This window comes from Fusarium oxysporum, chromosome IV (genome assembly GCF_013085055.1).
Source record: "Fusarium oxysporum Fo47 chromosome IV, complete sequence".
NCBI classification, from domain to species: Eukaryota; Fungi; Ascomycota; class Sordariomycetes; order Hypocreales; family Nectriaceae; genus Fusarium; species Fusarium oxysporum.
Genome location: NC_072843.1, coordinates 2,124,763 through 2,146,686, shown reverse-complemented (window position 1 = coordinate 2,146,686; position 21,924 = coordinate 2,124,763). Strand labels below are relative to the sequence as shown.

General features: G+C 49.4%; 6 protein-coding genes across 6 annotated transcripts; 4 read left to right on the top strand and 2 right to left on the bottom strand.

Moving 5' to 3' along the window:
• The first annotated feature begins 5,519 nt into the window (after nt 1–5,519).
• FOBCDRAFT_29538 (F-box domain-containing protein) lies at nt 5,520–7,068 on the top strand. The gene is made up of 2 exons (XM_031179159.3): nt 5,520–6,224; nt 6,356–7,068. The coding sequence occupies exons 1-2, from the start codon at nt 5,847–5,849 to the stop codon at nt 6,866–6,868; spliced, it is 891 nt and encodes a 296-aa protein (XP_031045046.2). The 5' UTR covers nt 5,520–5,846; the 3' UTR covers nt 6,869–7,068.
• Nucleotide 7,069: 1 nt separating this feature from the next.
• Nucleotides 7,070–8,447, bottom strand: FOBCDRAFT_29534 (uncharacterized protein). The gene has a single exon (XM_031179161.3). The coding sequence runs from the start codon at nt 8,219–8,221 to the stop codon at nt 7,166–7,168; it is 1,056 nt and encodes a 351-aa protein (XP_031045048.2). The 5' UTR covers nt 8,222–8,447; the 3' UTR covers nt 7,070–7,165.
• A 383-nt stretch (nt 8,448–8,830) lies between these two features.
• On the top strand, nt 8,831–9,843 carry FOBCDRAFT_29529 (mediator complex subunit MED7). The gene is made up of 2 exons (XM_031179162.3): nt 8,831–9,162; nt 9,219–9,843. The coding sequence occupies exons 1-2, from the start codon at nt 8,917–8,919 to the stop codon at nt 9,711–9,713; spliced, it is 741 nt and encodes a 246-aa protein (XP_031045049.2). The 5' UTR covers nt 8,831–8,916; the 3' UTR covers nt 9,714–9,843.
• Nucleotides 9,844–11,369: 1,526 nt separating this feature from the next.
• FOBCDRAFT_200151 (uncharacterized protein) lies at nt 11,370–12,015 on the top strand (the record flags this gene model as incomplete). Its single annotated transcript, XM_031179164.3, has 3 exons — nt 11,370–11,417; nt 11,541–11,864; nt 11,917–12,015. 3 exons carry the CDS (start codon nt 11,370–11,372, stop codon nt 12,013–12,015), a joined length of 471 nt encoding a protein of 156 aa, XP_031045051.3.
• Nucleotides 12,016–12,578: 563 nt separating this feature from the next.
• FOBCDRAFT_238931 (Adenylosuccinate synthetase-domain-containing protein) lies at nt 12,579–19,637 on the bottom strand (the record flags this gene model as incomplete). Its single annotated transcript, XM_059610238.1, has 28 exons — nt 12,579–12,632; nt 12,683–12,904; nt 12,959–13,021; nt 13,081–13,125; nt 13,258–13,387; nt 13,441–13,489; nt 13,537–13,633; nt 13,691–13,726; nt 13,971–14,124; nt 14,190–14,202; nt 14,315–14,471; nt 14,521–14,552; nt 14,704–14,724; nt 14,789–14,928; nt 15,047–15,130; nt 15,231–15,251; nt 15,314–15,447; nt 15,508–15,509; nt 15,610–15,664; nt 15,962–15,989; nt 16,026–16,091; nt 16,474–16,587; nt 16,832–16,910; nt 17,018–17,024; nt 17,064–17,096; nt 17,127–17,626; nt 17,657–18,845; nt 18,900–19,637. 28 exons carry the CDS (start codon nt 19,635–19,637, stop codon nt 12,579–12,581), a joined length of 4,263 nt encoding a protein of 1,420 aa, XP_059467078.1.
• A 1,045-nt stretch (nt 19,638–20,682) lies between these two features.
• On the top strand, nt 20,683–21,906 carry FOBCDRAFT_29496 (nucleophile aminohydrolase). Its single transcript, XM_031179169.3, has 4 exons — nt 20,683–20,874; nt 20,939–21,123; nt 21,191–21,609; nt 21,662–21,906. The coding sequence occupies exons 1-4, from the start codon at nt 20,851–20,853 to the stop codon at nt 21,787–21,789; spliced, it is 756 nt and encodes a 251-aa protein (XP_031045056.1). The 5' UTR covers nt 20,683–20,850; the 3' UTR covers nt 21,790–21,906.
• The last annotated feature ends 18 nt before the right edge of the window (nt 21,907–21,924 follow it).

Sequence of the window (21,924 nt, the reverse complement as noted above, 5' to 3'; positions counted from 1 at the left end):
TTCTTTTGGGTCAAAAGAGCTGTGCATGATGTCCATGACTGTGAATCAAGCTCTGAACGAGAGATGCCTGCAAATCTCGCCACCGTGGGACATGCTAATCGACTTGGTAGGTCGCTACAACCATGTTTCCTGTGTTCCCCAAGCCATGCCTGTTGGCCGTTTTTGTTCAACAGAACCTCGTGGTATGTCTCGGCCGATTGCTTCTGATGATGCGCAGCTTTGTTTCTTCCAACCCACATATCAGTGCAGATTCTGGTCCAAAGAGCCTTGAAGGGAGTCATGTATGCGGCCTCTTCCCATTGAGCAACCGAATTCTTAACCTTGAATGCGGAAATCATTGGGGGGGGGGGGGGGGGGTCCCTTTCATTGTCCTAGACAAAGTACAATCCTCCGTGTTGGTCCTTCCTCCAAGGGTCTCACACCGGAGCCTCAGCCTCTATTCTCCCCATGATATTTTCTGGGACAATAAGCAGGCATCCGCAAAGGATTCAGGTCAAACTGAATTGAGTTAGTTAGCTCGTAATTGTAAATTGCTGCAAGTACTCGCCTCGGTAATAACATATAAGAATAGGGGGAGTTTGCATGCTTTTCGTGCATGGCTGCCGGCTCACATGAATGATTAAAGTTCCGCCCTTCCACTAGACCGTTGGCTTGTCATTGAAGAACCTTCTTTGTCATTACCATAATCGACAGTTCAGAAGTCATTTCAGGACCATGCTGATGTGCACAAGACATGTATAGGTACAACGTGGCAGCATCCCTCTGGCCAAGACTGCAGCCTAGCCATTGCATTCCATCGACTCCGAAGGGAGAAGAGAGAATTGAAAGCCTGTCGACATGGCAAAGATACCATTGTATATTATCGCCTCTGTACACCCAGTCATCCCCTCTACCGCCTCATCTGTGCTGGCTTCATGGTGTATCACGTCTTGCATGATTCGCACGCCTCGCTTTGAAAGACGTTGGAGCTTGAGTGATCATGCAAAACGAACTGGCTATCACATCAGATCGTTTAGCAAGCAGCAATAACTATTCCGGGGGGCGTGTGAGTTAATATGTATCAGTTGTAAGAACCTGCCGATATTACTCTATGGCGATGATTGCCTTGACATAGGCTGCAACTCCTTTCGTGAAGCAGTCCAGAAGACGAAGTGTTCATACTATCGCTTTATATCAACGCTAACTTCCAGCATTTCGAAGCCCATGTTTAGGACCACAAGAATGAAGAACTTGAAGTGGCTTGCCTTGATCTCATTCAGCCATGCATGTATGCACACTTAGCGAAGAGTAAGACACACAATGTCACAAAGATAAGCTCTTTGTTCTCTCCCACCAACAGCATGTGGAGGCCCTTGCCCAGTCATGAGCAGAAGTGGCATCTAGGACTGCCATTGACAGGCATTTCCACCACCCCCAAACAAGGGATATGGCGGTGACAAAGGATTCTTCACGGGGAAACATGACGAGACATCCGAATACTGCTGAGCTGGCCTTCTGCTTCGGGAATGGCCTGCGTCTCGGACAACTGACTCGTCTGTGATGACTTCACAGCCCGCATGGAACCAGGAGCGTGAGGAGACAGGGAGCCAAGTCAAAAGAGCTTGATACTAGGCCTTAACATTGGGCATTGTTGGGCTCAGCAGGGATGCACGTCGGATTCTCGATCTATGTGGCTGGGGAGTGTCAAAGAATATACCCTTACGCATGTATATTGGGTGTCGGCGACTCTGTGCGTGTACTCGCATCTGTTTCGGTGGGTGGATGCACCAAGCGAGACACAAGCTGTAAGCTCGAGGCTCCAGGGTATTCACCACTGCTCATGATCCAGACGAAAAGTAGTCAAGAACGACCGACTTGTAGGCCTGAGACTGGTTATTGTAACAACCTTGTGTCGAGGGGATAAATACACAGACCATCCGTAGGCCTTAGATCTTTTGGTGAACTGTATTCCCTGCTTGCTGAGCCTGGTGATCACAACGGCCCGGTTTAGCGGCCGGCCCGGCCCGCTTTGGATTTCCATTCCAATATTTCGAGTCTTTCAAATCGGGCTTGTTTGCTAAACCGTTAACGCCAAGGCCAATCCTTTTCAAGGAACTCGACATATTTCGCAAGGTTTCTGAAGAAAAAAAAAAAAGAAAAAAAAAAACCTTAATCGTGGGGTTTCTCCGGTAGAGCAGCGATGGTCAGTTGCAAAAATACAGCTGGATGGTATCTAATCACCATGCAAGTTGAATAGGGACAGAACAGTACAGGACGAAGCTTCAGCAGGCTGTTGCGACGCTGAATCTGGAATTTGACCGTAGAACCAGAGTTTAGGCAAGGTAACTCCATGACTCTGAACTGCCCAATGAGCCGCGAGCCTGGAAAGCCACAACCAGATCTGGCGTGTTTGAGTTTGAACCAGTCACCTGGGTTGCTGCAAATCATGTGTCTGAAAAGCGCTGCATGGAGCCCCTTCACAAGGAACGGGGAGGAAGCGCGTCCGATCGTACCTGGAGCCAATTGAAAGAAGAAGAAAAAAAGATCTCAGGAGCCCACAAGAAGGTAGGGTACATATCGGCATTTCGCCAGGCTCGATGCCGGTTTCGACCTGGAGCATTTCGCATTGTCCAATGTGCAAGCATGCGGTACGGAATAGTGTCTGGCACATCATCTCGGTTCTCTGACTTTGTGTCATCCAGACCGTCTGCATTCCGGCAGTGTCTTTGATCGAAAGAGCAGCTTAGAGGGGGTGTCGAAGGCTAGCGTTGTAGCCATGTGGGGAGAGAATTGACAAGCAGGGGGGCAGTCAGGGATCAGCGGTTTAGGATGGGTCTTCCTGTGCGGCAGACATGTTTCCATTGTCGCCGCATGGATGCCTATTGAAAGCAATGATTGGCCGGAAGCAGGATCTAAACCATGGCCATCCCAGGGGGCCAAGATCTTAAAAGGGCAAAGATACAAACGACAGATGCTTGCTAGGCTTTCAACGATTGTAGTGAGGCTGAAACTGAATGACCAGGAGAAGTCGCACGTTGATTTCGATAGGGAAGGCGCAAATTGAGCAGGTCCCTTCGTCAATATGCCCATAATGCGTTTTGTTCTGAGTGCTGTGAGACAGTAAGGGAGGCAAAAATTAGGGTGCGGGCTGAGGTCTTGGTTTGTTCCACAACCTTAAGACAGCGTCATGGCAGTGTGGAGCGATGTGTATTGACAATCTGGAGACAACGATTCTTTTGGATATCATCTTGATAAGGCTCTCGACTAGCTCGCAAAGGTGCATAATTGCAGAAATGGTTAGAGAAAGCCAAGTGTGGTATCCGTAGAAGGAAACGAGCGCGCAAAACGCGACAATCCCTATTCAGGACACGACAAAGGCGATGTCCGAGACATCATGCGGCAATGAATTGGATCTGAGTCTGCGATTCAGCGCTTTGTGATTCGACGGACGCAATTGACGCGCCTACGGTAGGCACGCCTGTTGAACGATACTGGGGTCTAAAATTGAAGCCCCTGCTCCTCTCTGTCTGTCAGGGTCTAGAATTCGGTCGCAGACTCAGGTGGGTTTGTAAACACGTCACGACGCCGAGGAAGCGCGCGGGTGTGAGGGTAGGATTGATGAGCATAATTGATATAGTGATAATAGTTTTTGGTTTTTTTTTGGTTTTTTTTAAAAAATCAAAAATTAAAAATTAAAAATAAAAAAAAGTTACCTGGTTCAGCAATCGTATGAAATGACTTGTGCAGTCCCACGCATGCGAGGTCTGGAATGCATGCAAAACACTTGATGATTTGCGATAAGAGGGAGGAATAAGGTGCCACGTGCATAACTGCGTCAGCTTGAGCTGAAGGGCAGGTAGCGAGAGCTGCAGGTTGCATGAACATTGCACGTTCATCCCGCACGAACTGAGTTAGGGGATATCTCGTTGATCTTGGCCAACTCATCGCTAGTGATCGGTGGCAGCTGTTCGAGGCGGAGGAAATGTGCCGCAACCACAACAGAGACGCGGATCGACGCATGGCGCGGATTAGGGTCAGGTTCCGGGGCCGGACTTCAATCGTTCATCAAAGAAGGTAGATGGAGTAGATCTTTCGGGTGGCTGTGATGAGCATATGCATGCGAATGCGGATATGTGATGTGATGTGATACGTATGATGTGCTGTATGCGGGTGTAAGTAAGTGGGTTCCACCGGCCGGTGTGCCTGCGGTAGCTTGCAGGTGGATAACTCGACATTGTGTTTTGTTGTTGTTGTTGTCGTCGGGCGAGTGGTGATATTGACGTTGGGCCGTCGTGTTATTCTTCTTCTTCTTCTGAAAATGAGAGCGGTGAAGACAAGACACAGACCAACAAAGGCAGGCCAAGTTGATGGTCCCGAAAGTGGCCAGGTGGGAACGTACGAGAGGAGGCGGCAGGTACTAATGATGCATGAAGGTAAGTACGGAGAGCGAAAGGGAAGCAAGAATGGGGCAAAACAGAAGAAAAATGGGCGGAAGCCACTGCTAGGCTACAGGTTAGGCAAGTCAATCCTGACAGACTCATCCAACGACTTGAATAGATCATATATGGTAAGTGTAAGTAAATGCTATCTGATAAATCGAGCCTGTTTATGTGTATAATTTGTGCAGTTTGATTTCCTCCTATCCCATCAACTTAGGTGATTGTTTCCTTGGGTGTCTTGTTCGTGATTTTGGATTCATGGTTCTTGAAAACTTTTGACGATTGGCCCTCCAAAAACCCATGAGAATGGAACTCAGCACCTCCAAGTGTCAATAGTGTCATCACCTGCAAAAGTACCTAAGTGACACTGCTTATAAAGCCTTGGTACAGCCTTGACTACCAATTTATCTTATTCCATGCTTAATCTATACAGGTATTTTAAGCATATTGGAGTTATATTCAAGTTGCAGGGCTGCAACTGCTCATTCTTTCTAATGAGAGTTGTGAACAGGCTGGCCAATAGGGTGTTATCAGCATGCCTTTTATTAGGCTCCCGCCGTTAGTGCAGTTCGATAACGCTTGCGCTTAACCTCCACACAGGCTAACCCAATACATCCTTCACTCTCCACTTTGATGGACTTCCCTTCAACTCCGAGTTTCATGTCGAACTTTATGTTGTCTCATTCCCCAAACACTCACATCATCTATCTTACCTTCTTCAAGTGACAGCTGCATACTATCCGCGATATAGCACAATAATTATTTCAAGTTGAGCGCAGTACTATCAGGTTTTATAGCTTGAGGCTCACCTACCGGCTGAACTGTTCACCTTTCTTAGCGCCATACGCGTCATCAGTCAATACTCTAGCCTCAACATTGAAACCGTCGCCTTCGACGGACGGAGTCGCTCCAACACATCGAGCCACTCCATCTCGGGTGGTTAATAGCTTCGACGACAACAAAGTCTTGCTGGCCCCGCCGCCATTTCTACCTGAATTGCTGTTTCCTTTCTCGATATTGTGGTTACAACCGACTGACCAGACCGGCCGTATCAGCGACCGCACTTCTTACGCGCCGTGTTTATCCCTCGTCGTGTATTGCCTCATCGCCACTCTGTATTATCCACCGGGTTCTCCGTATTCTCCTTGTTTGTGCGGAAGTCCATCACCCACCACATTGTCTGTCGGAATCACACGCAGCAACACTGCTAGGTCTTTGGAGCCTCAACCTAGCTGTACATGTGACGATCACTCGACACTTGCTTGACACCTATGTTCTCTCGCCTCTTGGTTGCGTTCTGCCGTCTTGCCGGACCTTCGCGGACTTCGGGCCTGCTGGGTTGACGCATTATACCAATACCCCCATCCTCACACCCTTTCGCAGTACCCTTTGCTGCAAATAGCGCCGAGGGTAATTACTTAGATCGTCATGAAGCCTGTTGCCACATCGCCTGAACAGCTCACCTCACAGGTACATCGGCTGTCGTTCGCTTCACCCCGTCTTGAGAACGCTGGCTGTTTAGCTCCGGGCGAGGATGTCAACAGATCCTACCCTGCGATGTTCGTGACCACTGATGCCCGATCTGCAGCCAGCCCAATCGCCCCCAGCGTCCCGCAAGAGGTAGCCTGCCTGACCTTTGCGGCTGGTGACGTTTTCCCAGGCTCATCGCTTAGGACAAGCGCTGTCGGTTGTACCAGACTGCAAAGTGCCCTCCTCCTTTCTCCCTCCCTCGAGGACCTGCCAAACGAGGTTTTGTTTCACATTATGGGTTTCCTGGACGTCAACGACCTTCTGTCAACGTCGAGAGTAAGTATCGACTACCTACCGTTAGCAAGAATAAAGTCTACCTTCCTATTGACATCCCGGGATCATTCATGAGACCTTGAATTGGTCCCGACAGCTCGAGGCCTTGGGAACACAGACTGATACAGAGTTAGACGAGCCATCTCCTTCGCGATATCTCTCAAGCCCCTATTTTACACCATTATCGGCTTCAGCGAGCCCGAATTAACCTTCCATCACGCCTATCGTCACCATCTCGTCCAACACTGGCTGATCTCATTGCTCGTTCTATCTTCATGACACATACTTCCATAGTTTCACGAAAGTTAGCCAGATCCTTGGTCTCAATCCGATTGTCTCGCCGCTTAGCAGCCAGACCCTCAGCCGCGGCTCTGGTTGAGCGTTCTGTTTTACCCAAAGAGTGCGTGCCTGGTATGGCGTCAGTGCATGTGGCACCAGCAATTGTTGCCAAGAAGAAGGCAATCGAGAAAGAGAGAGTTAAGGACGGGTTGCGACAGTGGATTGCATCGAGATGGAAGCGTGAAGTCAAAGAGCGCCAAGATGGCGTAAGAAAATGGGAGGAAAGCCGCGGCATAGGACGCGTGTGGCGCCTCCGTAGGTTTTGGGAAAGAGTTAGTCGTGGCGAGGAGCGAGACAGTGCTTGGTAAGTCAGTGATATCGACTTCTATGAGGTGAATCGTTGTAAGGCTGCGTGTGCAATCATGCTTGAAGGACCACTATAGTTCGGTTCTGTATTGGTCACAGTTCTGGCAGGGAGACGTCAGCGGTACTAGCGGCTTTCGTACTGTCGGCAGGATTACTTGTATGATACATTATGTACGATGTGGTGATGTTACAAAATCGACGAACTCCGTTATGAGTACTAGGCCATGTGAAGGCGATCGGCGAGCCCCTCACGAGTGGTATCTTTCTATCATGCATGGCTATGCACGAAGTCCCTTTGCTCAGGCTGTCCGAAACCTGAAGCCATCCCAATCATCATCTTCTTCGTCGTCCTCCTCATCGTCGTCCTCATCCTTCTCTTCAATAGCTGGCGTGTCCAGATTTTCTTTTCCCAAGCTTGTAGGTTTTTCAGTGCCATTTTCTTGGCTGAAGCTTTCACCACGTTTCCGTAGGGCTTCCCTCTTGTCCTTTAACCGCTTCACGCGAGCTTCGAGCTCTTCCATTTCTTCAAACTCCTCTTCAAGCGCACGGGTTGCTTCCTCCTTTTCGTCTTCGAGATCGACATCAGCTTGAGCGCGTCGCTTCTCGGCCTCCTCCTCCTTCTGGGCATCGGCGGCCGCAACTTCCTCTGCCGTCATGGCTGGGGCTGATATAGTCGCGTCTTCATCGTATGTGGCTGTTGTAGCAGCAATATCGGCCTCGAAGGCTGCCCATTCTGCTTCATCAACTGCTGCTGCTGCTGCTGCAGCAGCAGATGTAAGGCGCTCGTCTGTAGTCAGGCTACTGGCCTGGCGCGAGGGGAGCGACGCAGTTGCAGATTGTGAGGTCAAGTTATTAAGCTGACCTCCAGGGGTAGAAGCGGAAGAGCCATCTCGATGGGCTGGTGTTGCTGGTCTCGATGGGATTTGGATCTCTACCCCTTGTGACGGCGTGGTCGACGTCCTCCTAGTCAATCGAGGTGGTGTCAAAGTCTGATCCTTGTTATCCTTATCTCCATCTCCATCCACTCCATCCGTCTTATTTCGTTTTCGCCTGCCATCGTCCATTTCGACATCTCCGTCTTTATCGTCGATAGCTTCCTCGTTATCGTCGTGTTTCCGTTTTTGTGAAGTCTGTTGTTGTGAAGTTCGAGCGTTGGCCGATGATGCTGTTTGAGCTTTTATTAAACGAGTTTTGTGTGCCTCTCCTCGGACATGTGAGTCCCATAACGATTCGGTTTTGATGTGCTCGTGACAGAGGGTGCATAGAAGTTTGCCTGCATCAGAGTAGGCGGCATATGGGTGTTCGATACGGCGAGCGGCGCGCTGTTGCCGCAAAAGAGAGCGTACGTCGGACATGGAAGTAGATGAAGATGAAGAGCCGTAATTCGTGTGACGTTGAAGGGATGTGGTAGCGGAAGAATACCACAGGTAGAGCAAGGCGTTGAAGTATATGAGCTGGTTATAATTCGCGATTCCAATTGGGCTCAGGAGATCAAGAGAAGCTGCCGCATAGGGAATAGGACTAGAGAGCAAAGACTGATGCCAGAAAAGAAAGGAAAGAAATGCGTAGTGCTTATGAGGTTGGATGGTAGAGATTCAAGGTCGTCGAAAGGGTAACAAAGAGGTGTGAGGTGAGCAACCGCCGACGATTAACCGGCGCAAACTGATCTTGACTTGATTTCACTGGGAGGGTCTATCTTTATCTAATCTTGTCATTAACTGTTTGTGATATCATCTTCGACAGTCATACGGCACGACACTAAATGATATTCTCCTTCTCAAATCTTTGAGACTTGCTGCATTAATACATCCCTATTTAGGTAGCCAAGCTCCCAAAAGCTTTGACCGCAGTTGCATCCACGTGGATTCCAGCCATCCCACCAGAGTCTCACTCCCCCACCAGGAAACGTCCATTTCAAGGGACCGCACACCATCCTTGTCTTGTTCTGTCTTTTGTGCCGTATTCTTGACGCGGCGTCTTTTTTTTTTTCTATTCATACAACTGCCTATGAGATTGCTTTATGAGGTGATCCTCCTACAAGAGCTGAAAGATGGCCGAACAACAGCAAGAGGGCCATTCGCTCTCATCCATGTTCCCTAATCCGCCTCCCTTTTGGCAAGACTTTACGACAGATAAGATTTCTCGGATTCAAGAACTAAGGAATTCATACATCGCGGAGCATGGTGGCGATCCTTTGACAGTCCGCGTGCCTGATGTTCCCGGAGATCTCGTCAATCTGCAACCTCCGGCCGAGCCAGCTGATGGACGCTGGCGTGTATTTGGCGATCAGTACATGGTAAGTTAAGTGATTGCGATTATTTTTACAAGATGGTTGGCTAAGTGAGGATTTAGCTGGACGACAAGCTTCCAACTCTCGAAGACCAGGGGATTACCAATCTTCCTTCATCATCACAGTCCGAGTCCAAGGATGCTAAGCGCTTTGATCGCGCCTTTGAGCTCAAACGGCTAGCTAAATCGCTTCTATTGAACTTTCTCGAGCTCTCTGGAACATTATCGCATAACCCATCGCATGCCGAAGCAAAAGTGCAAGACTTGCGCACACTCTTCATCAACTTTCATCACATCCTCAACGAGTACCGGCCACATCAAGCACGCGAATCAGTCATTGCGCTCATGCAAGAGCACCTAGACCGCACGCGGGCTGAGACCATGGCCATACGGATACAGGTGGACAAGGCACGCCGCGTACTCGATGGCTTGGGCAGCCTAAGCGTACCCGATGTGCCCAAGGCTTTAGGACAGAACACCGAGGAGGAAGATTTGGAGGCGTTGGCGAAACAAAGAGAAGCAGACGTGTGGGCGGCCACAGATGCCTTATTTACTTAAGGGCGGGTATTGGAACAGGCATGACATATTGTCCACATCGCCAGATTATCATCAAGGGAGTTGCAAAGATCAACTTCCCAACAAACGAAACAGTCATCCCACATTGGGCAGCTATTTGTCATATCGTCTCAGAAATTAATCCCCAAGGATGATCGCAGCTGGAGTCTTGGAGCGAGGCGAATTTTATCACAAAACCTTATATAAGGGGCATTTTGGAGAGTTTACAAAAAACGGGATTTATACAGCCAAGGTCGAGATGTATGCGGCATGGAGCGAACCTCAACATATATGCGCATACAATTGCACACGCATCAAGCCAGGCTTCGGTTTGTCAAAAGGCGGTCATAAACTTCGTCCGAGTCGTTGATTCAATATACCTTCTCCAGCTGCGCTATGTTTCCCAGCAGCATCGCAACGCACAAAGGACTATAAAAGCTCAATTATCAAACAATAAACACCCGGCATTGTTGCCTCGCGACGCATATTGTTATTCGACCCCCCTTCACAAGATGGTGCAGGGGATACAGCAGCATTCGTAGTCGCCACACTCAATACACTTGGTTTTGGTACCCGTGGCCTCGGAGGGCTTGATGATGGACTCGGCGATCGAAGTGGCAGCGCTGCCGGGACCGTTGCGGTCGTAGAGACATTTGGAGGAACCGCAAGCCATTTTGGAGGTTGTTTGGAATTGATACGGGAGAGCTTAGGGCGATCTGCAGTTTAGCTGGGTTAGCGACCGTTCATTTTGGACTTCCATAAGTCGATGCACAGGAATAGAGAAGAAGAGTATATTTGGTTTGACTTACCGATGCGATAATGAAGCCAGTGAGATTTAGGGGTTTAGAAGAATGAAGTTCCAGGTTTCAAGGTGCAGCAGGAGTTGGAATTGAATTTCAAGCTTGGGCTGTAGCTTGGACCATGCCGACCTATTTTGGGCTACAGCTGCAACATGATTGCGTCACCAATCGGGCTAAAGTGTGGGGGTGGATTGTGATTCAACGTGTAGACCCTGGATTTGATCCCGTCCTCTTGGCAATCTCCTTGAGCTCAGCCTCTATTGAGCCACCACAATGATCAAGCTTTGGCAGAGAATCTATCCCGAGTATTCTACAGAAATTATTAGCCTGCTTCTGCTTTCGGAGCTGAACTCTGAGTCTGAGGCCTGCTACCAAGATGGCCAGAACTCATGTCATGGCATATCAAGCTGGGTTGCCTGAAGAAGCACGGAATCAATATGTGGTCAAAGTAATAGTTCAGAAACATCAACGTCTCTCAAAGGTAGAGATCCCTTGTAGCAAAGCTGGTACTTGACATACTTGCCTGGGCCAGATGGAAGACTTCCTTTCTTCAACATCCAAGAGCAGGCATGAGCACTGCCTATTGAAGAGCTTATAATGTTTAGGAAGACGGAAACAGACACTTGCCCAGATATAAAAGGCGTCGAGCTTACAAAAGTCGGGAGTCAATAATGTAATGCTGTCTCTGTGCTTGTTGCTGAGATTGATGTCATAGACAACAAGGTGACGATGCTCTGACAGCATACACGCTCGACTTTATTATAAGTAGACAACATATACCCATATAAAAGTCTCAATCTCCACAAGAACCTTGAGTTTGTCTATAATGCTTGAAAAGTATTTAGCAATCTCCGCAAACATGCAGCCTCCAGGCGTTATTTCGCCTTGTCAGACAGAGCAAGAGCAGGTAAGCATTCAACCAAGAATCCGCAACTGGTACTGATAAATTTGGCGATAGAGAAATATTGATCTCTGCAAAGAATATATGCGAATAGCTTATTCTCCCACCGAAAACAAAGGCGCTACATAGGTTCAACATCTCTGCCACCCAGACAGCTGGTTCTGGGCACCTGCTACATTTCCCGGTTGCGAGACGCCCGTGGACTACGCGGACTCTCACTCCACCGTCATGGCCAGCGTTGCAGACCTCAAAATCATCCGCTTTGACCAGTCTTGGGCCAAGGATGGACATGTTCTGTTGAGGTACACGGCGCAGGGAAGTCATTGTGGAGAGCCGTATAAGGGTATCTCCAAGACAGGGAGACATGCGCAGTGGAGCGCTGCCGCGATATTTGAAGTCGAGGATGGGAAAATCAGAAGTTTCACCAAGGATTGGGATCAAAAAACTATGCAGGTGGGTACATTTCCTTTCCACTGGCTAAGAGATGATGCTAATGTCGGTGTAGATTCAGCTTGGATGGGCACCAGTTCACGAGAGCGATGACCCAAGATGGAATTCCAAAGCATTAGATAGTCCTGAGGAAGCTCGAAAGCATAATCAATGAGTTAAGCAGTTTTCAAAGGCAGACACGATTGCATAGATTGTCTTCTTCTAAGTTACACTGGACAGGCATCATATTCTCATCGACATATTCGTTGTCATTCCTGTCAATATAGGCATATTCACGCCCCCGGCCCGTTAGCGGCGGCCAGACAAGAACCGTGCAAAGAAGGGAAGGCAACCAGGCAGGTCGCAATGTTACGGAACCTCATGTATAGGTCATAGGTTTATCAAGATACCTTTTCTCGGTTACGAAATTTACTTAACAGCGATAGAGTCTTAGTAGTCCTACGGTAACAAAGACTTATCTCAGCCAAGGCATCAGCATTGGTCCAATTATTGTCTCCTGAGAGACCTTCATTGAAACGAGCGGGATCGATCTATACGATGCCAGAACTCAAACTGGCTATACGGGGTTTGAAGTCTAAAGCATGACCTACCTGCGAGAAGTCCAAGTCTATTCTCTAAATGCGCACACTCTTCTTCGGTCACCGAATGGCCCCGACAGCCAACACTCCTTACGCACGATCCAAGTCAAGCATCGGGTGCCTCCTCTATCTCGCATAATTAGGCACGCTGGATCATGGCCTCACGGTCAGGACCGGTGCCAATGTACTTGATCTGCTCAACTTTAGCAATTGCGGTGCAGATCAGTATACGCGTCCACCTACCTTGACTCCAACAAACTTCTCGATGTACTGCTGGTGGTCAGTGCCACTGTTCGTTATGCTAGCCCAGGTAAATATGCTCACCTCAACGTAATCGCGGGCCGCCCTAGGGAGGTCGTAGAAGGTCTTCGCGTTGGTGGTCGGCTTTTGCCAGCCTGGCATCTCGTGGTAAACCACCTCCGCTCGGTTCAGGATTTCAAGATCTGCAGGGTAAGAATCCAGTTCCTGTCCAAATGGTTAGTTTCTACAATTAATTATGATCTTGTTGGCATCACTTACCTCTCCATCGATCTTGTAGGCAATGGCAATCTTGATCGTTTCGAAAGTATCCAAAACGTCGAGCTGCAGAGTGTTAGAGCGTTTTGACGCGTGTCACAGGCATGCCACGGGTTTTATCCTACCTTTGTGAGATTCAGGCTGTCGTAGTAATTGATCGAGTTACTGTACTTGACAACAACAAGGTCTGTGTGTGCTTGTCAGCTGTGTTCCCTACTACTCAAGGTTTTGAGGTTGTGTCTACCAAGCCTGAAAACGGTCAGTAAGATTGTCAGCAGAAAGGAGCCATGATGAAAACTCACCATCCACATCGGCGTCTGCGGCCAGTCGACGTTCCCTAGGTAAGTCTTGTCAGCGGTAGAAGCTAGAAACCTCCAGGGCGCTTGTGGTCTCACCCATTCGCGTCCAATCTCCTGGAGCTTGGTGCCAATCCTAAGTTTATCATTCAGCTTCAGAGTAGCTTCAAGATGGTAATCAAGACGCACTCTTCGGTATCTTCGGTCTTGAAGGCCCCGGCCCCGACACGGGTGGTATCTGTTGCCGGTCAGCAGTAGATTACGGCCATGGAGCAATCGACATACAAGCCTTGACCACTCCAACCGTCTCCGTGATATTCTTTGGGTTCAGTGCAAGTCCACCAATAATACCAGCGAGCGTAGTACTTGAGGAAGTGACGAACTGTAGTTAATCATGAGTACTAGTGCAAACTAAACGGTCAAGTTGGCGGAAACTTACTGGATAAGAACCATAATCAACATCTAGCATCAGTGCCTGTTCAATTGGGAACAAGTACAAGCGCCAGGTCCCATAACCCCTTCCCTTCACAGGAGACTTGACTGATATCGATCTACCAGCATCGCACGTGGCGTGGAGGTTTGACATGAAAATGAAGCCCCGGGATCATCTCAAGACAGGCTTTCTGAGCACAGTTTGGCCCTAACCTCGAGACGCCATGACTGGATCTGCTCCAAGCTGATCCCAGGCGCAATCATAAATCGTCATTAACTCCACTGACCACTCTCGACAGCCAGCCAGTAGATGAGTAGAAGCCAGGTCTCCGTATGACTCCCGAATTCTGCCGAGGCGTGAACATAATACACAGCTTGTTACAGCGCAGACCCCTTGTTGGGTTCCGCCAGCAGAGTGATTGCTCAAATGAGCAATATGTCCTCCCCTGAGCAAAGAATCTTGCGGGAAGAGGGTTGTGAGACCACGGGCACGGTGCTCGTTCCACCAATGCGTCAGTACTATTCGTTTAGTCATAGGATGAGAACCTTACATTTGCGCCTTCGATCACAATTTTCATGTTGCTCTCCTGTGCGGATCTCATAAAGGCCACGCCGTCCACGACGTACTTACTGAGTGTTTGCCTGTACTCATCGAAACGAGCAAGCTCGGCCTCGATGTCGTATTCGAGCAGTTCTCCGAAGCGCTTTTGAAAGCCGTCGGCTAAGCGCCTCAACTTCTGCTCGAAAACTTCAGGGTGGAAGACATCGGTCATTTTGATGCCAGTTCGCTGGGAAAGTTAACACACAGCCCGCTCCATTATAATGACTATCTCTTACCGCTCTACTTGTCTGATAGCAGGGACCAATGCCTATGGCGGACGTTAGACTTCGTTGCTTATATAGCGTCGCTGGCACGACAATGACTGGGATTCTCCCCGCCATTGAGATTTGGGAATGCTTGCGATGACGTGACGAAAGCAGAAAAGGATAGTCCACCATGGAAACCCGGGGGGAGCGTACCGCGTCTTGTTGTTCCGATAGCTGCGTCTGGTGTAGACATTAGCTGCTATTTCTCAAGGACAATGTCAGAAACTATGGGACGAACCTCCGAGTTCCTCCTCCTCGAGACCATCCACTGCGATGTGCAGGTCCAAGAGAACATTGACCCTGTCAGAAACAAGGATCCGATCATGTACCGCGGTCAGGTTTTTCTCAAGCTCCTTGAGCTCGCTAAAGAAACTTGGGCTATAAGACAGAGTTAGTATTCTTGGCATGTTCGGTTGAAAGCGTGAGCCAGGCCAGACGTCAACAAGATGCTGATGTGGTAGTCGAGTTAGGAGTGGAGGACCATATGAAGACTTACACATGGAAAACTACGCCCGAGCCAATGAAGTTCATGCTATGGTACTTGTCAGCCTCGCTGTTGCCGGCTTGAACGTTCAATATCCTTGACAAACCATCTGGGGTTGATCAGCCCAGAGGGCAAGAGATGAAAGCTGCCTCTATGTTAGCAATCATCCAGTCCTTCCACGTGTGCGAGTTCTCACCTATACGAAACTCCGTTTACACTTGGCATATATTAGCAACACACAATATATATATATATATCAATAGAAAGCGTTTGACTAACCGCACGAGATGTCCAGCGTTATTTCCACCCTTGACGTTGATTAGCAGGTATTCGGTTTCTGCCTGCATTGTGCTTACCGCGGCTCGGGCACAGAGTTGCGCCTCCTGGCACTGTCCATCAACCAATTTGCCCTTCTGTAGTATGGTTAGTGCCCGGGTATCATCTGTTGTGTTGGGCTCTCCCCGAGTACTCACGCCTTCGTCGCCTGTAGAAGTCCTGGTCAGTATAATGAGATCGAACCGATATCGGCTGGGTGCGGAGGAAGGACATATTCCGGGTAAGGGAGAGAAACATACCCCATTGGGCTCCGAGAATAACAGTGATAGGCATGTTGTGCAAAATCAAATTTGACTGCCGTAGGTGTCGTCGTACCTAGTGTCTGTAGAGAAGAATAAAGACATGATAGAACAAAGTGACGAGGTTCAACAAGTGAATAGCCACGTGATTATGGCGGGGTGCTTGCACTATACCCCTCCATCGCGGTAAGGTACTGGCGGCCAGTCCCGAGCCAAGACAACTCGAACATAGATGATAAGGTCTGTACAGGTAAGGCATTGTTGAATCCTGAATTGTCTTTTTTGTATAAGGTACCAAATATACTGTGCCCTCGAGTTCGTAAGCAACCCAAGATGTCTACACTTTACATACATATTTCGTAGCACTAAACCTGACTAGACTGGCGCCCATGGACTTGATTCAAGTGATGCTTGACATTACTGATATCCCTGCTATGAATGCTATGAACTCGGAGTACGGCACGCTCTTAAGACCGAGGGAGCTTGGTTCTGTAGGTAGTAGAGAACTGCTGCTTTAGAAGCCGGTTTCACGTGGAGGGGAGCATGCCAAGTCCCTGGGACAGGGAGTGCGGGCTACCGGGGCGTGTGAACAGCGCCCGGGGAACGGTATCCCAGAACGGAGCGGAGTGGTCCCCACTTTTACCGAACTGTCATTGACCGCCGACGTCGGCTGCTTCCTATGACGTGGAGCGAGACACGGACCAAGCGGACAGGCATATATTAAATGTTAGATTAAACATCCTTATTTACTCTTTTATGAATAAGCTATTAACGATTAAATTAATAATTTAGTTATTAATAGCTAACATGAATTATTTGATAGTAGGTAATTTACATCTTGAGGGCTCGGTTCATAAAAGGTACCTAGTGAGGATAAATGATGTGTAAGTAGAGAATATGGGAAACCTGTGTTGCAATGCAAAGATGTTCGACCGTAGTTTTAGATACTTCAGGTAGTTACCAGCTCCACAAGATCGCCTGTAGGACAGCAGCATGTATGTTATTATCTAGAACGGCTAAATATGGCTCAGGACCTTAAAAACATTTACGATAGATTGGCATATCGAGGATAAACGTTAGAACATATAGGAAGAGAAAGTCATGACTACGGTACAAGTATGGTAAGGTATATAAAAGAACACTAATCCACGACTTTCGCTTCTCGAGAGTATCATAAAATCCAATAACCCATCCCTAACCGTACTCTGCGAAAGGCACATACATGCCGCCTAGCCCATATGAAGGAAAAAACAAAACCGCCGTGTGGAAGCCTTCGTTGCCCAACTCCTGCACGCCCCTTGCTGGCATTTCATATATTCTTGTGCTACTCCTTTTCTTCCATAACATCATTATGCAGCAGCAGCTCCTCCTGTCTTATCTGCAGCGGTTTCCTTCTCCAGAAGATTACCAAGATGCTGCAGGTCGTCTCGAGCTTTAGGGTCGCGCTCCAGAACCCTCCTTACGACTTCCCACTCCTTGCGGGCCATCTGGTACGCTTGAGGCAAGATGAACTGCACGGTTGGGGATGTTATCCAGGGTCCCAGGAGCTCGTGTGCCATGGCCACGCCTGCCTGCTGAGCCTGGTGCCTTTGTGCTTCTAACATCTGTGCTGGCGCAGCTGCAGGTGCCGGTGTTGGAGCTTGTGGTGGCACTGGTGGCCGAGTGTACGGTGGCTGGGGAATTGGCACAGGAGTTGTAGACTGCCATTGGCCTGGTGATGATTGCTGAGGGAAGCCTCCTTGAAACCCTCCCTGAGGGGCCTGGGGGGTCGCCGGAGAGAATGCCGGGCCGGCGGACGCTGTCGAGTTGCTTCTCTGAGCATGTACTGCAGGCACTGGTGTTCCCAGGGCTTTGGCGTCTTGTTGATTGGCAGTCCCATCCTTCAGATGTTTGAGCTGGTCAGGCTCGTTATGATAAACAAATACTGCCAGCAAGATGGGTTCCGTCCGGACCTTGGGGATCTTATTATCAACCAGGTTGAGCATAAACTCGGGATAGTTGTCTTCCCCTGCAGGAACTGGTACCAGATATGTATCTCGCACATTACCGATTGTCTTATCTCCAATTACGCCATACCGCTTCTTGCTGGTGAAGTAGTTAAGAAGATTGTGAAACTCAGTATGAGAAAAAGGCGAGACCGGTGAAACTGAAACGACAATGACATCGGTACTGTTGCTGTAGCGAAGACTGCATAGGTATTCGATAGCACTTTGTTCGGGGATTCGTCCGGCCACCGTCATCCTCTTAGGAATCAACTTGGACCACGGTCCAACTGAAGCAAAGTTGGCACCACCGATATACTTGGCTGTCGCTGGGAAGTCAGCAATCGAGCTCATAGCAAGAGAGCCCTGCCAGATGACATCGGGGTCTTGAGTCTCCTCTGTGGGCGAATAAGGGGGTGACTCGTTCTCATCTTGGAGCATGCGATCTACATCGGGATCCACGCCCGGGCCATTGGATCCAGTTACCAGAGCCGAAGGCCGCCTATTCTGAGTTGTAGTGGGAGACTTGACACTGGAGAAGACTTCGTTGATGTCGAAATCAGGATGACTTGGCGATCGCTGCTTATCGTCCTGCTGCTGTGGGTGTGAAGCCAGGTCCGCCTTGTCGCCTCCTGTAGGTTCCTTCTTAACGGCCTGAGGCTCTGGTCGACGAGGGGGTCCTGGTGGGAGGGGCACAGCAGAGTCGTTGACAAATGTTTCGTCGTCAACGACCTCTTCGCCCTTATGTGTTCGTCGAACGCGAGGGCCCGTCTCAGAAGTATAGAGAATAGACTGTTTCTCGGCCTTGGCTTTCATCTCAGCAGTCTGCTTCTTCATTTCCGACGAGGCAAGCTGCTCTGATGTCATGGTAGCCAGAGCTGCGGGGGACAGAGTCTTATGAACCAGTCCATGACACAACTCCGGGTTGTTCTTCAGGTTGAAGCTTAGTGACTTGATTTGCTGGTTGTATTCTTTCTGTCCCTTAGTCACAGGGTAAGAATCATAGACGGCGCGCTCGATCTGAAGCGAGAAAGTCTCGGTCATAGACTCAATTGTGTTGCCCTCTTCAAGGTCCAGTTCGCCCTGCTTCTGCATCGATGTCAAAACATGGCTGATAGACTTGCTCATGGCTTTAGCTGGGCCTGTCCGAGAACCAGGCAGATCTGATATCGACTTGGCGAGGTCATCAGGTGGTGTATAGGAGACAGGAACAGGAGTTGCACCGTTCTCTGATATGCGACGAACCTTGGCAGACTACACATCGTATTAGTATAACCATCTAGGGAGAAGGGGGTAAGTAAATCGTACCTTGCTATCAGCGTCATGAGACTCTTCGCGGGCTTTTCGCTTCCCCGTTTTTGTTTCTTTCTTATCTTTGGTTGCGTCCGGAACAGGCACAGGAGAAGACTTCGCTTTAGTCTTATCTTCCTCCTTGGTCTCGCTGTGACGTTTGCCTTTGCCTTTTCGTCCGCCACGCTTCTTCTTCTTGGACTCCTCTTCATGTGCTTTGCGCCGAGCTTCCCAAGGTTTCTCCCCCTTAGCTATGCCATCGAGGAGCTCCTTGTGATCGTCCGGTCGGCATTGCTCACACCAGTAATGTTCAGGGATCTCGTCATCGAATGAGCTTACCCCTACACAGACGTTATGCTGCCATGCGCCGCAGGTTTCACAAGCGATCCAGGCTTCACCTGAATCTTCATCTTGTTCGGTGGCGCCGCATACACAACGGATCAGTTCATCTTCCTCCTCTTCCTCTTGTTCTTGCTGCTGTTCCTGTTCCTGTTCCTGCTCCTTGGCTTTCTTGGTCTTCTTAGTCTGTCGCTTTTTGGGCACGGTCGCAGGCTCAAGTTCGTCGAATGATTTCGTATGCTGACCTTTAGTGGCGCGTACCGATCGTCGAGGTTCCGCTTCGCCTGAGACGTTGCTGTTAGTTGGTGCTGCAGAATGCGTGGTGTCGCGGCGTCGGTCGCGCTTTGGGGGTGCTTGGTCTCGAACGAGCTGGGATTGCTTGGGGGACTTTGCGAGTCTTTGTCGCTTACCGGACATGATTAAGAATGTGCGAATGGTTGTGGTGTGGTGTTTTGGATGCAGCGACGCGTGCCAATGCTGAGCGGCGTTTGGGGGTGTTGCAGATGTTGGGAGGGATTTCTACTGTTGCAACGAAGCGCAGGATGGTGTGCGCCCTTAGACAGGCATTGAGGTAATTACGTGGGAAATAATTGAGAGTCACGACTATGTCAAGAACAGATTCAGGTTCTTCCCAGCTGATCCACGCGCAGATGCTTGTCTTCAAATCTCTAACCGTGTTGGCGCAAAGAGGTGCCCTCGCTAGCACAGGCACTCAGGTGGAATATGGCCTGCGCCAAGAGGGTAAGAATATGTTTTGCTGTAATTCGAAAGTGGTGAACGCGATAAAAGTGTCAATGCCTTGAAGCGACCTCACAAACTGCGTGAGGTGCGCGACGATTTTGCGATAGTGGAGATCCAGTATCAGTAGAATGCGATAGGTCGCGTGCCGTGGTTGGAATGACGCGCGCACTTGAGAATCAATGTTCAGAGGAGTGTTTAAGATGTCCTGTGGAATAATTTCAAGCAGTTGTCTTCTCTCGGAGCTGGTTGGGGAGGATGGTGCTGGGTGAATCACTCGAAATGATGATGTAGAAGAGAAGAGTTGCGATCCCGAAACTGGAGGGGGGAGGGAGCTATTGCGGAGGTAGAAAAACTAGTAGCTTCCGCCCGTTCGCCCATGCCCTACAGCAACTGAATTGTGGTGGCAGGTGGCAGGAACTAACCAGGTCAAGATCAACCCACGCTTGTGACAATGCGATTGCTTTGCGTGACAATGGAGAGCATGTATTTGATGCCTGATTGTGGCAATGTGTTTGCCTGATTAACAAGCCATTACTTTCCATTTCCCAGTGACTGTATGGAAACAATAGGTAGGATTAGTCACGAGGGATGTCAGCCTTGCAGTTTAAGGTCTAAGTCGATTGGCTAGACTTTACCCCCCATTAGGCAACCTGAGGCAACACTCTTCAGCCTTAGTGTCAAGCAGCTAAGCAGCAGAAAGCTAACGCGGCGCGGCGGCCTAGAGCTCCGTTGCAGGTAACGACGTAAACGAATCCACAGCCTCAACACCATCAACCAGACTGTCACCATCACAACGGCTCTCTGTTAACTTCGACCTGGTTTTTAGTTGTTTCAGAGAGGTTACCCATCTTCTTTATCTCTCTTGTCTCGTCATCACAACGAATTCATCATGTCTCGCCGTTACGATTCCCGAGTGCGTTGGCCCTTGAAGCTCCAGTACCTCGAAGCTCTCCTACCAAGCTAACTGGCTCCTATAGACAACCATCTTCTCACCAGAGGGCCGTCTGTACCAGGTCGAATATGCTCTAGAGGCCATCTCACACGCAGGTACAGCCATTGGCATCCTGGCAAAGGATGGTATCGTCCTGGCCGCCGAGCGAAAGGTCACCTCGAAGCTGCTGGAGCAAGACACCTCCGCCGAGAAGCTCTACATTTTGAATGAGTGCGCAAATCCTCCATTGCCTACCTCGCTAATTCGAAGGTTATTTATTAACAATATTTTCGTTTAGCAACATGATTTGCGCCGTCGCTGGCATGACCGCCGATGCCAACATCCTTATCAACTACGCCCGACAAGCCGCTCAGCGATACCTCCTCACCTATAACGAAGACATTCCTTGCGAGCAGCTTGTGCGTCGACTTTGCGATCTTAAGCAAGGATACACCCAACACGGTGGTCTACGACCCTTCGGTGTGTCTTTCATCTACGCTGGTTGGGATCCTCGTAGACAATTTCAGCTCTATCTCAGCAACCCCTCTGGCAATTACGGTGGCTGGAAGGCTACAAGTGCGGGTGCCAACAATGCAAGCGCACAGAGTCTCCTCAAGCAGGATTACAAGGAAGACTGCACTCTGAAGGAGGCTTGCGGCATGGCGGTCAAGGTTCTTAGCAAGACGATGGATTCTACCAAGCTGAGCAGCGAGAAGAGTATGTCGTGTCTATGAATATGTACCAGAACTCCCGCTAATATCACTTCTAGTTGAATTCGCGACAGTAGGACAGACCGAGGACGGCAAGATCTACCACCGCCTGTGGAGTGCTGACGAGATTACGGCGCTGTTGAAGGAGCATGACCTGGCGAAGAACGAGGAGACAGAGGAAAAGTAAGCAACAAGGCTATAGATTCTTGATAGATGGGGAGAAAGGAATGCGGGGCCACTCTTATCTGCCCCTGTACAATAATATCATGAAATGACCACAAAACGAGACTTATCCAACGCCTGGCTTGACCAAGTCTAAAAG